The following is a 13,001-nucleotide window of genomic DNA, read 5'->3' on the forward strand; positions in this document are numbered from 1 at the left end:
GCCAATAGGTGGAGGATTGGGGAATTCACCCGCAGTTAGATTGCTGGGCAAACAGTTCCGTCTTAGTAACTGCTGTTGCCTCCTCTTGCCAGGCTGTAGGTTATAGGGTGCTCTGGCAAGGGGCCTTTGAGACTCTGGGCTGGGACCACTGCAGAGTAGTTCCAATAGCATAGGGGTTTGCCCTAAGATTCAGGGATCCTTGTTGGTGAGCTGAGGTCACGTGGGCCTGACTGAGTATTGGATAACTCATAACAAAGTCCCTTATTATTCCATTCAACCTTTAAGTGGGAGAGATGGCTCATTTGCCTGCTTATAGAGTGGTTTATGTGCCTGGTATTGTCTGGGAGTTGGAGATGCTCCAGGATCCAGGATACTCACAGTTTTCCTCCTCCTCCATCTCCTTTCCTCCCTTCTGTCCTGTTCTTTCTTTCTTTCTTTCTTTCTTTCTTTCCTACATTTTTGGAGACAGGCTGGCCTTTAATTATCCTCCTGCCTCAGCCTCCTAAGTGCTGGGGTTACAGGCGTGAGCCACCAGGTCTGGCTAGAATAGCTGTAGTTCTTGACACCTAGAGCTTGTCTCTAACAGGGGTCAGTCAGTCATTAGAATGAAGAGGGATGAGTATCTTAGTAGGAGAGCTGTGATCGGCAAGGCATAGCGGGAGGTACCAAGCCAAGGGCCGTGCATTGTTAGGAACACAAGGAGAGGGGGCACAGGATGTGGTCAGGGAGGTCAAGATCCATGGGGTGAGATGGAGAGAGTGAGAAGGGAGCTGAGGTGTGGTGGAGCTGGGAAAGAGACCCTCATCCATGGCAGTGGGCATAGGACAGGGTTCTAGCAGGCTGCATTCATCTTCTCTCTCAGGGGTGCCACAGGAAGCCCCACAGTCAGCGGTTGGAGAGAAGGGACAGTGGCATTGAGAGGCTTTCCTACTGGACATGGCCCTGAGTCGGGAGGCTAGCCTCATTCTCCATGAAGACCTAGAGAAGACACCAAGTCCCAGCTCCTATGAGGTACCAGGAATAATGTCTAGCACCATGCCTAGGCCCACCCCAGACCTGGTCCTTAATCATCTCCCGGCACATGGTTTGGCTCTCACTCCAGTCCTTCACCCAGCACGGAGTCCTGACTCAGAGGGAGTCGCTGGCCTTGTCTCTAATGACGCCTCCAACCCCATTGCCACGGCTCCAACCTCCGTCCAGATCAACAGTGGCTCTGTGGACACCGGAGAGCAGAGTTTGAATCACATCTCCAGGCCCGACTCAGCAGGGACTCTCTGCCCAGGCTCACAACCAGCTGGAAGCCAGAGCGCTACCCAGGCTACTATTTTAAGTACAGAGAATCCTTCTAGGCCATGCTCTGAGGATGTCCCCAGGTCCCTCTCAAACAAGGTTTTCGATTTGGGTCAGAGTAACTCTAATCCATCCAGGCCCGAGCCAAACTTATTTGTAAGGGCTCTTTCCAGAGACGCTCTGGTCCGGAGCCAGAGCATCTCCAGGCAGGGCTCTCAGGTGCCTCTTCTTCTAGCCTCCAACACTTCTTTGGACCATATGCGCTCTGGGAACATCTCCAAGGTGAACTTGGGTGTAGCCCCAAACCAGAAAGAGTCCATCACCTTGACTTCACGTACCATTTTTGCGTCTGTTTCCAAAGAAGCCTTGAGTGCTCCCTGGAACTCAGGCTCCCAGGGCTCCATCAATGTGACCTCCAGCAGCCGGTCCAGGTCTGGTTTAAATGTGACTGTTGCTCGGGCCTCACGCGTCAGCCTGGTCCCTGGTTCCAGCGGAGGTCTCAGCCTGCACTCGAGCGCCCGAGCACCCAACTCCACGCTCTCTCCATCTTCCTGCATGACGCTAATCCTGGGCTCCGAGTCCCTGAGCATGGATTCCAGCTTCCTGGTGAGTGACACCTCCACCTTGACCATGAGCAGCCAGCAGGATTATTCTGAGGACAGCAGCATCCGCACCATGCCCCTGGAGGAGAATCTGGGGAAGTGGGACAGCCTGCAGGGTGTCACGGCCTTCCGCAGCCCTCCTGAGGGTGAGTAGGGAAGAGGAGGCAGCCTAGAAGGATTATCTATTCAGAGCCGCAAGACAGGGTGGGCAGCGGAGAGGAATGAGAAGGGAGCAGATGGCATTCATGGTGCAGTGGTAACCATGCTCTGACCGGCACTTTGGCCAGCCATATGACTTGAGGGTCAGTTTCTTAAATTATAATATGATACCCCCCCCCCTTTTTGACAAGGTCTCACTATGTAGCTCTGACTAGCCTGGAATTCACTATGTAGATCAGGCTGGCCTCAAACTTACGGAGATCAACCCCCCTCTGTATCTCCAGTGCTGGGATCGAAAGTGTCCCACCAGGCATTGATCCTTCCATTCAATCCAAATCCTGAGTCCATCCACTATTCACATGCTCCATTCAGAATGTCTTCCTCTTTTCTGTAAATGCCAGTCCTGACTGGCCAGAGGAGCTGGGAAAGTCTAGGCTTAGCATGATTGCCTCTGTAGCGATTTGAAGAACCCACTCAGGCCCTGACCTCTGGAGCCAATGCCTCCCTCCGAATATGCAAGAAGTCTGCTGCTGTATGTTCTCTCGGCTGGCATTTCTTTTTTTCTTTTCTTTCTTTTTTTGTTTTTTGTTTTTTGTCGAGACAGGGTTTCTCTGAAGCTTTGGAGCCTATCCTGGAACTACCTCTTGTAGACCAGGCTGGCCTCAAACTCACAAAGATTCACCTGCCTCTGCCTCCCGAGTGCTGGGATTAAAGGCATGTGCCACCATCGCCTGGCTCAGTTGGTATTTCTTTCGTATCTTTTGGTAGACAGGGTCTCATGTAGCCTAGGATGGTCTCAAATGTGCTCCAGACCAGAGGACGGACGTGAGTTCCAATCCCCCTGCTTTCACATTTCAAGTGGAGAGATGGCAGGCTTGTGTCACCACATCTGGATCAATCAATATTTCTTTTTTGCTCCTGTACCAGTGTCTTACTATGATTACGTGTGTGCACATGTGTGTACCTCAGGCTTCACTCCTTAGGTGTCCTCCATCTGGGTTTTGAGACCAGCAGGGTCTCTCATTGACCTGAAGCTCACTGTGTGGGCTAGAGGCTGTTTAGCTAAGGGTGCTGCGGGGGCTCACCTGTGTCAGTGTCCCCAGCACTGAGATTACAAACACAGACTACCGATATCTGCTTTTTCCATGGTTCTGAGGTTTAAACCCAGATCATCATAGTTCCCCAACCCCAAGATTGTGATTTGAAAAGTTAGCATGACATCTAGGCACAGTAGCACAGGCTGGGATCTTGGCACTCAAGGGGTGAAGAGAGGGTAAGAACATGTGGCCAGCCTGGGTTAGATAGCAAGTTCAGGACCAGCCTGTGTTACGAGACTGTCTCAACAAAGTAAAAAGCAAGCAAGCAAGCAAGCAAGCAAGCAAGCAAACCCATGGCTTTGTAATTATGCATGCATATCTGCCAGGACGAGAAGCCACTCATAAAATCTCACTCAAATTCACTAGCCGTTAGTAAACCTCTCCCTCCACACACTTTTATTAGTATTGTAATTTTGAGTCAGAATCTTGCTGTGTAGTTCATGCTGGCCTCAGACCTGAAATTCTCCTGTCTCTATCTCCCAGGAGTGAGATCAGGAGCAGGCCACACCTGGGCCTTGAAGACTTTATTTTAAACTAATTAATACATTTTTGGTCTTAAGGATCAAACCCAGGGCCTTGAATGTGTTAGGCAAGTGTCCTGCTCACTGAGCTACATCCCAAGTCTGTACATTTTATATAAGTGGGGTTATATAATGTACATAACTTGTGGCCCTTTGTAATTGGCTTATTTCCCACAGCAAAACCTTTTCAAGTTACGCTCGTACTGTAGTGTGGGCCAGCAGTTCATTCTTGTGTCTGAAAGTATCCCCTCCTGTGGATATTTACATTTTGTTAATATCTGTTTATTAGCAAATATTTTAACCTCAATGGAATCACAGAACCAAGGAAACGGATCCTTGATTGACCAGTAGAGCAAGGTTAAATCTTGCTATGTAGCTCAGACTAGACTCCAATCTCAGCCTTGCTGTCTCTATTTCCTTAATGCTGCTATGCCCATAGGAAGATGTGTCTTTGGTGGCTGGATGCAGGATAAGCAGGGAGGAAAGGCTCATAGACCAGCTTCTTGACTTGTTGACAGTGGAGAAGTCATAGATACAGAGTCAAAGAAATGACAGGAGAGATGGGCTGATGAAGAGAGATACTCAGTCCTTTCCCAGAGTCGGTAGAAAACGGCTGGGAATTCCTTTTTGCTCTTTTTACTATCTTCCCGATGTTCTCACGGCAGCTGTTAGCTGTCAGGGCAATGGTGGTGGCGTGCGCTCGCGACGCTAAGATTTAGCATGTAGGTGGATTGTAACAAAGTTAGAGGTTGGCTGGCAGTTTTATTCCAACTGGGTTTAGCTGGTGCACCTGGAGAGACTGCAAAGATAAACAAATCAGGGCAGGATAGATGCTCAACTGAGTCACCTGGGCAAGGTGACAACTGACAGACATTTGAGTTTTCTCTGTATTCTGCTTTTCTTCTTCTTCTTCTTCTTCTTCTTCTTCTTCTTCTTCTTCTTCTTCTTCTTCTTCTTCTTCTTCTTCTTTCTTCTTCTTCTTCTTCTTCTCCTTCTCCCCCCCCCCATCTTCCTCTCTTTCTTTTAACAGACAGGGTCTCTTGTACCCCAGGCTGGCTGACCTTGAGTTCCCTTGAATTTCTAATCCCTCTGACTCCCACCTCTAGAGTTTGGGGATTACATACATGGCCCAGCATGCCTGGTTTTATAGGATGGGGATCATAATCAGGGCTTTGTACATGCTAGGGAAGCATTCTACCAGATGAAACACATTCGCAGCCCTCTGTTGGCTCTTTTGATTTTTAAAGTCACATTGGCTGGTTGATTGATTGCCACTGTGCGTGTGTGGAGGTCAGAGGATAACTCGCAGGAGTCAGTTTTCCCTGCTGTGTGGGTCCCAGGCTCTAACCCAGACCATCACGCTTGAAGGCAAACACCTTTACCAGCTGAATCATCTCATTGGCTCTCTTCTGCTTATTTTAAACAATGCCACTATTGCCAGAGTGAGGGAGGGCAAAAGCGTGCGTCCAGAGAGTCCCAGTGAAGTGCCATACCAATTTCCCTAGAAAGTTCAAGTTGAACAACTTTGAAGGCCAGAAGGGAGCTTTATTCTCAAGGAATCCTGTGGGAGAGAATGGCGGTCTCACCGGCAGGCACTTGTCTAGGGTGCTCTCGCAGTTTCAGGGTTACACAGGTACCAGAAACAAAGGTTAGGGTTGGAGAGTTGGGGTTTCCACAGTGGTAATCCAGGTCTGCTTGCACTGGCCACAGGCTGATTGATAGTCACTTCCTCCATTGTAAAAGGAACGGTGGACAGCTTCTCGCCGCCCGCCCGGCTAGCTTTATCCGAAATAATTACACGAAAACTGTATTCATTTAAACACCGCCTGACCCATTAGTTATAACCTCTTATTGACTAGCTCTTACATATTGATTCAACCCATTTCTATTAATGCGTATTGCCACTTCACTGTGGCTTACCGGGAGGATTCTAACCTGCGTCTGTTTCGGAGAGGAGAGTCATGGCGACTGCCTCATTGCCTTCTTCCCAGCATTCTGTTCTGTCTACTCCACCCACCTATGTTCTGACCTATCAGGCCAAGCAGCTTCTTTATTAATTAACCAATGAAAGCAACACCTATATCACTCCATTTTCTCAGGAATGTACAGGCAGAGAACTTTGTCTGCACCGAGAAACCACCGTGTTGTGTGGCGTGGTCTGGGTCGTTTATCTTAATGTCTTCATCAGGCCTGGAGTTACTGGGACAAACCATAGGGAAGAGAGACCAAGGAGAGCCCGGAAGGAGGAGAAACAGAAACAATATGAGCTACCTGTGTCAGTGACTGGGCTTTCTTGGTAGCAGAGTCCCTGGCCATGTGACGAGTGGGAGGCGTGTCTGGCTTTGTCTTCCTTCCTCCACAGTAACAGCTAACTTCTAGGATGTGCAATGACATCTGGTGCCGAGGATCTTCATAAATCCTGACCGGCCATTTGTGCACCTTCTCTGGAGAAATTTCTGTTTCAAATCCTTTGCCCATTTTTGTTTTCTCTTTCCTCCCTCTGTTCCCCCCCCCCCCCCGCCCGCTTTTTAATCTGAAACACGGTCTCATTCTGTAGTCCAGGCTAACCTGAAATTCACTAGGTAGTGTTGATTGATATTAGATTTGCAGCAATCCTCCTGTTTCAGGTCTCCAAAATGCTGGGATTACAAGCATGAGTCATCATGCCTGATTTTAATTTTTTTAATTATAAAGTGATAGAACACTTGCATAGTGCATGCAAGACCTGGGATTCTACTTAGAGAGGAGAGAGAGAAGGAGGGAGAGAGAGAGACAGAAAGATGAAGAAAGGAGAGATAGAGGAGAGTGGGAGAGATAGAGACAGGGAGAGAAGAGAGAGATAAGGATAGAGGGAGAAAGAAAGAGGATTTTTTGAAAAATGTATACAGGGTTTTGCTCTGTAGCCCAGGTTGACCTGGAACTCATGATCCTTCTTTGGTCTATTGAATTCTGGGACTCCAAGTGTGAGCCTGACTCTCTCTTATTAGGTATACCTAGAACAGTGTGATCAGAGAGTAGGCACATAGCACACGTGTGTCTGTTGTATGTATGTGTTTGTGTGTGTGTTGGGAATGATTTGAACTCAGATGCCCATGTTTGTATGACAGGCACTTTACTAACTGAACCATCTCTCCAGCTCTTTACTTGTTTTTTGTTTGTTAGTTTTTATGATACATATGAATATGTGGTATATGTGCATGTATGTGCCTGTTTACATGTATGTGGGTACACATGCATTTTGATGGCTGAAGCTGACGTTAGGAGTCTTTCTTGACTGCTCTTTATTCACTGAAGCAGGGTTTCTAATTGAACACAGAGATTGCCTGTATGGCCAGTCTAGCTAACCAGCTTGCTCCAAGGATCCCCTCTCTGCCTCTGAGACTCTCACTGGCAGGCCACCATACTCATCCTGTCTGTGTGGGGGTGCTAGGAATCTGAACTCAGCAAGTGCTTTATCAGTGAACCCATCTCCAGCCCCTTAGTGTTTTTTTTTTAAAGCTTACAGAATAGTCAAAAGCACATCATTTAAAATCTTTCTTTCCCGAGTCACTTGTAAATAAGCCCCTAAATTTTCAGCATATTTCTTATATAAAAAAAGGTACAAAATATAATCACCGTAAACAAGGCATTAATGTTTCTATGTCTCTCCCCCAGATTCTCGTTCCCTACTCAAGTGTGGTCAATTCTCCCAGCACCGTCCTCTTAGCCCCGGCTCCAGTTTAATCTTGTCATTCTGTCTGTCTTGTTTGGCCTGCTTCTGTTCTTGGTCTTCTCTGCTTTTCATTTCCTTGTGTAAGGTTGGGGGCTGGCCAGATTCGGGTCCCACAGCATTGGCTGGAGTAGCTGGGCAGCCACACTGGCTTTCTCACTGCACCCCCTCTGGCGGCTCGTGGTTTTGAATTTTTTTTTTTTTTACTTTTTAATGTTTTTATTGAGCTATACATTTTTTCCCTACTCCCCTTCCTTCCTCCCTTCTCTCTTTCTAACCTCTTCCCTGCCCCCCACGCTCCCAGTTCTCTAGAGCTGAGGACTGTCGTCTGGTTATCCTTTGCTTTGCTTTATTTCTTCTATCCACTTATGGGTGAGTACTTACCATGTTTGTCTTTCTGAGTCTGGGTTACTTCACTCAGGATGGTTTTACTCAGGATGGTTTTTTAGTTCCATCCATTTGCCTGCAAATTTCATGATATCATTGTTTTTTTACAGTGGAGTAATAAATACTCCATTGTGTAAATGTACCACATTTTCTTTATCCATTCTTCAGTTGAGGGGCATCTAGGTTGCTTCCAGGGTCTAGCTATTACAAATAATGCTGCTATGAGCATTTTGAGCAAGTGTCCTTGTGGTGTGATTGAGTATCCTGTGAGTCTATTCCCGAGTGATATTGGTGGGTCTTGAAGTAGATTAATTCCCAGTTTTCTGAGAAACCGCCATACTGATTTACAGAATGACTGTACAAGTTTGCACTCCCACCAGCAGTGGAGGAGTGTTCTCCTGATTTCACATCCTCTCCAACACAAGCTGTCCTCAGAATTCCTGATCTTAGTCATTCTGACTTGATCTGCTGTGATATGCCATTCCCAGAGGACAAATAAACTAAAAGCTTATGTGTTTGGGGTCTGCCGTTTATTGGGTATTAGAAGTATCAGGTGGCTGGGCTAGAGAGATGGCTCAGGTTAAGAGCATTGACTACTCTTTCAGAGTTCCTGAGTTCAATTCCCAGCCACCACATGGTGGCTCTCAGCCATCTATAATGAGATCTGGTGCCCTCTACTGGTGGGTAGGCAGAACACTGCATACATAATACATTTTTTTGAAAGAAAAAAAAAAAGATGGTATCTCAGAGTCGTTTGATTTGCATTTCCCTGATGATTAAGGATGTTGAGCAGTTCCATATATGTCTTTTGGCCATCTGAGTTTCTTCTGTTGAGAATTCTCTATGTAGCACTCCACCCCATTTTTAAATTGTTTTGTTGTTGTTGTTGTTGTTTGTTTTTTGAGACAGGGTTTCTCTGTAGCTTTAGAGCCTGTCCTGGAACTAGCTCTTGTGGACACTGGTCTCAAACTCACAGAGATCCGCCTGCCTCTGCCTCCCGAGTGCTGGTACTAAAGGCATGCAGCACCACCGCCTAGCTTGGTGTCTAGTTTCTTGAGTTCTTTATATATTTTGGAGATTAACCCTCTGTCCAATGTGGGATTGGTAAAGATCTTTTTTTCATCCTGTAGGCTGCATTTTGTCTTATTGACCATGTCCTTTGCCGTACAGAAGTGGCTCAGTTTCAGGAGGTCCCATTTATTGATTGTTTCTCTCAGTGTCTGTGCTGCTGGTGTTCTATTTTGGAAGTGGTCTCTTGTTCCAATGTGTTCAAGGCTACTTCCCACTTTCTCTTCTGTCAGGTTCAGTGTAACTGGCTTTATTTTGAGGTCCTTGATCCACTTGGACTTAAGGGTTTTTTTTTTGTTTGTCTGTTTTGTTTTGTTTTGTTTTTTTCAAGACAAGATTTTTCTGTAGCTTTGGTACCTGTCCTGGAACTAGCTCTTGTCGACCCGGCTGGCCTGGAACTCACAGAGATCTGCCCGCCTCTGCCTCCCGAGGGATTAAAGAAAGGCATGCACCACCACCGTCCAACTTTGGGCTTGAGTTTTGTGCAAGGTGACAGATGTGGATCTATTTGCTATCTTCTATGTGTTGACATCCAGTTATGCCAGCACCATTTGTTAAAGATGTTTCCCCCTTTTCCATTGTCCCTTTTTGCCTTCTTTGTCAGAAATCGGGTGTTCATATGTGCATGGATTAATGACACGGTCTTCAGTTCGATTCCATTGATCTATGTGTCTGTTTTTATGCCAATACCAAGCTGTTTTTATTACTCTAATTCTATAGTAGAGCTTGAGGTCAGGGTTGGCGATGCCTCCAGAAGTTCCTTTATTGTACAGGATTGTTTTAGCTATGCTGGGCTTTTTGTTTTTCCATATGAAGTTGAGTAATGTTCTTTGGTTTTGATTCTTGGTGGGTCGCCCCCATCATCTGGCAGGAGGGCTGTACTGAGGTTCTACACTGGGAAACCTTGTTTTTTCCCCTGTAATATCTTGTGATGAGGGAGGGCACTGAAAACACATAATTATCCCGCTCATCTAAATTTTCAACTTATGGGTACATTTATTTGTGGCGTTTTCTAGTTTATTTAAGGACTATAAACCAGTTACTATCATAGTTATGTTGATAAGATTTCCCTAGTTTGTGCAGCAGAACTTCCTCTAGGTAAGCATGTATGACCTTCCATTCTGCTCATAGCTCTCCTTGTTTTCTAGGGCCAGAGTCCCAGGCTCAACCTGGACTTTCCTGGGACCTGCCATTCCTCCCAGGAGCCTCTGTTTTCAGTGGAGAATAGTAGTTAGAAGTCAATGTTTTAGACCAGTTGTGTTCTCTTCCCCCTTGGCTCAGCCCTCTAGCATCCTCTGACAGTTAGACCAAGTTTCTCCTGAATCCCAGCTCACCCAGACCCTGGTGGCTTTGACCTCAGATGGATAGAGATCTGTTCTCCTTCAGTGTCCCCTTAAACACAAGGCCCTCATCAGCTAAGTACCCATCCCTGGTCCTGTCAGTTAGGGGAACGGGACACTCTAATTGGCCAAGCTTGGATTGCAGACCAATACCTCTTTGAAAAGGAGAATGGGTGGTTTTTTTTTTGTTTTGTTTTGTTTTGTTTTTTTTTTTTTGTTTTTTTGTTTTTGTTTTTTCCCTCATTGCTGGGAATAGGGACCTACAGGGAAGAAAGAGGCTCTTTCACCCAAAGTAAAGCGAGGAATCTGGGCTGAGAAAACAGCAGTCAGCCACTGTAACAAGGGTGTGTCGATTGGGATAAACCCTGAAGGACACGAACAGCTTTCTCTTATCCTGGAGGCCAGGAGAGGCCTTTGAGAGGTGTGGCAGGCAGGGTGAGGCCTGAAAATGAGATCCCTAGGGCACAGTGGCTGGAGCAGAGTAAACCACCTGACCAGAAGCTTGCCTGGAACTGGACAGAGGTCAGTAGAGACAGAGTCGGGGATGGAGAAGGGCAGGGGAGATAAAGCTGGAGAGGTGAACAGGGAGACTGACTCGGCCGGGCCACAATACACGATCAATGACAAGGAGTTTCACTGAAGGCTTCTAGGGAGAGTCCACAGCAAGAGCTGATTTACGTTTTTCCAGGCTTTGTAGGTCTGGTGAGAGAGTGAGGACTGGAGAGACCCATTGGGGAGGAGAGATGGGAAGATGACTTCCTGGGGACCCCATGCTCTACTTTTCCCTCTTTCCCCGAATCTGTGACATGCAGGAACCTCTGAAGATGGGAAGGTCAACGTGCCAGAGGACAGAGACGAAGGCAACAAAACAGCTCTGGTAGGCTCAACTGCCCGACCCTTCCCTCTTTCCCCTCCCTCATCCTTTCCTCTCTCCTATCCTGCCCTCCCTGCCCGTCCTTTTTAGGCACCACACCCAGCCCTGGCTTGGCCCCGCCCACCCCTTTGCGTTGTCTTTGCTCTCTTCTGGGAGCTCTGCACTATCTGATGTGCTGAGTGGTCACCAGCCCCTCTTGTTGCTCATCCGCCTCCATTTCCTTTGTGGCACTGTGACCGAAAGACCCGACAGAAACAGTTCAAGTGGGGGGGAAGGTTTATTTGGCTCACGGATTCAGAGGGTGTCAGTCAATCACAGGGGAGGCGGGGCGGAGCTGCTCGGCTTACGGCAATGGGACTGTGTGGCAGATACCGCACATCCAGCAGACCAGTAAGCAGCAATGGTGAGGCGGGAAGCGGTCCATACCCCCAACACCCTCCATTCAGACCGGGCAGCCTAAAGGATCCGCAATCTCTCCTCACAGCGTCAGCGGCTGCAGATGGAGCGCTCCAAACACAAGGGTTTTGGAAACATTTCAGATTCAGATCCCAGCAGTCTCTCCTGCTAAAGTCTTCCATAGAAGGCCAGGAATCTTTGTCTGTCTTATAGCCGAGCCTTCAGCAGGCAGAGTAGTACTTAGCATATAGTAGGTTCTAAATAAAAGTCTTCAACAACTGAATGACTTGTGGGAGGGGCTCTGAAAGGGACAGAAAGGCTAAACATAGTCTGGACTGTGTAGCAGAAAAGTCCAGGCCAGTAGGGGCTGACAATTGTGTGATACACATGTGTGGATGTGGTGGGACGGTCTGGGGTCAGGAGCAGTCTCCTGCTCTAGAGAGTGAGCCCATGGAGTAGAAGTGAGGCCCTTTCAGACCCAAGCTCAGCGCTAGTACAGGAAAGGCAATCTCTGCCATCATTCAGCGAGCTTGACAGGAGTCTACAATGTGCCGGATGCTAATTCCAACTCCAAGCACAGAACAGTGACCTGTTATTTTAGGCTGGGTAAATAGACCTTTCCCCTTATGTCGGGGGTCAGCCTTGACAAAAATACCCTCTTCCAGAGTGGAGGCATTGTAATGGATTAAATAAAAATGCTGTGGATCCCCAAGTGGCTGCAGTGGCAGAAATGTTGCAGGTCCCTGAGTAGTGGAAGGCAGCAGGCCATGTGGCAGCAGGGGGCAGCGTGGTGGGTGAGAGACTTCGATGGGACAGCCTCCATGAGGAGAGACAGACAGATGGGCATGCCATGAGACCACGCCACAGATTTCTGAAGGTCCCAGGGAGGGAGTCACACTGCGGGCGAGAGACAGAGACATGGATAGGCACGCCATGCAGAGTGAGTTTGAGAGAGAGAGAGAGAGAGAGAGAGAGAGAGAGAGAGAGAGGAGAGAGAAGGGGGAAAAGGAGAAGTAAAACATAGAAGTAAAACAAAAGACTGCATTAACATACAAATTAAAAGTCATGGGCTACATTCATCACTCATGCCCTAGACTCACGCCCTAGACCAAACACTCTGTAGACAAACCACTCCCTGGGTGGAATCCCAAGTTATTTCCATAAAGAGAACTGGAACTTAGTTGAATCCTTAGACTTTTGTTTTAGGTAGGAACCAACTACTTCCCTATTTCAGAAGGTCTGGCCACTAGCCACACCTGTTGACGATAGCCTAGAGAGAGCAGAACTCTGATTTACAACTAGGTGGGACCTTTGTTGGGTTAGAAGCACAATAGCTTTGAACAGACTAAAAACCAATCCCAAACTCTCTTCGGGCCTCCACACCCTTCCTCTTGTTACTCAGAATTAAGCCTGACTGTCCACTCACGAGCGGCCGTCCCTGACTATTCTCTATTTATATGTAGGTATATATTCTATATTTATCCTATACTGGCACTTTTCAAACTGCAATTAATTAACCCAAAGCAGTTCAGTTCAGTCCGCTGCTGGGGAGGAAGGA

General features: G+C 47.4%; 1 protein-coding gene across 1 annotated transcript in view; it reads left to right on the top strand.

Moving 5' to 3' along the window:
- Positions 1–13,001, top strand: part of Mroh7 (maestro heat like repeat family member 7) — a 52,979-nt gene that overhangs the window by 5,170 nt on the left and 34,808 nt on the right. The window contains exons 3-4 of the mRNA XM_048453253.3: positions 863–2,038; positions 10,986–11,050. Coding sequence (XP_048309210.3) covers positions 937–2,038; positions 10,986–11,050 — 1,167 coding nt within the window. The 5' untranslated portion in view covers positions 863–936. The remainder of the gene's footprint in view (positions 1–862; positions 2,039–10,985; positions 11,051–13,001) is intronic.

This window comes from Myodes glareolus, chromosome 3 (genome assembly GCF_982192425.1).
Source record: "Myodes glareolus chromosome 3, mMyoGla1.1, whole genome shotgun sequence".
Taxonomy (NCBI): domain Eukaryota; kingdom Metazoa; phylum Chordata; class Mammalia; order Rodentia; family Cricetidae; genus Myodes; species Myodes glareolus.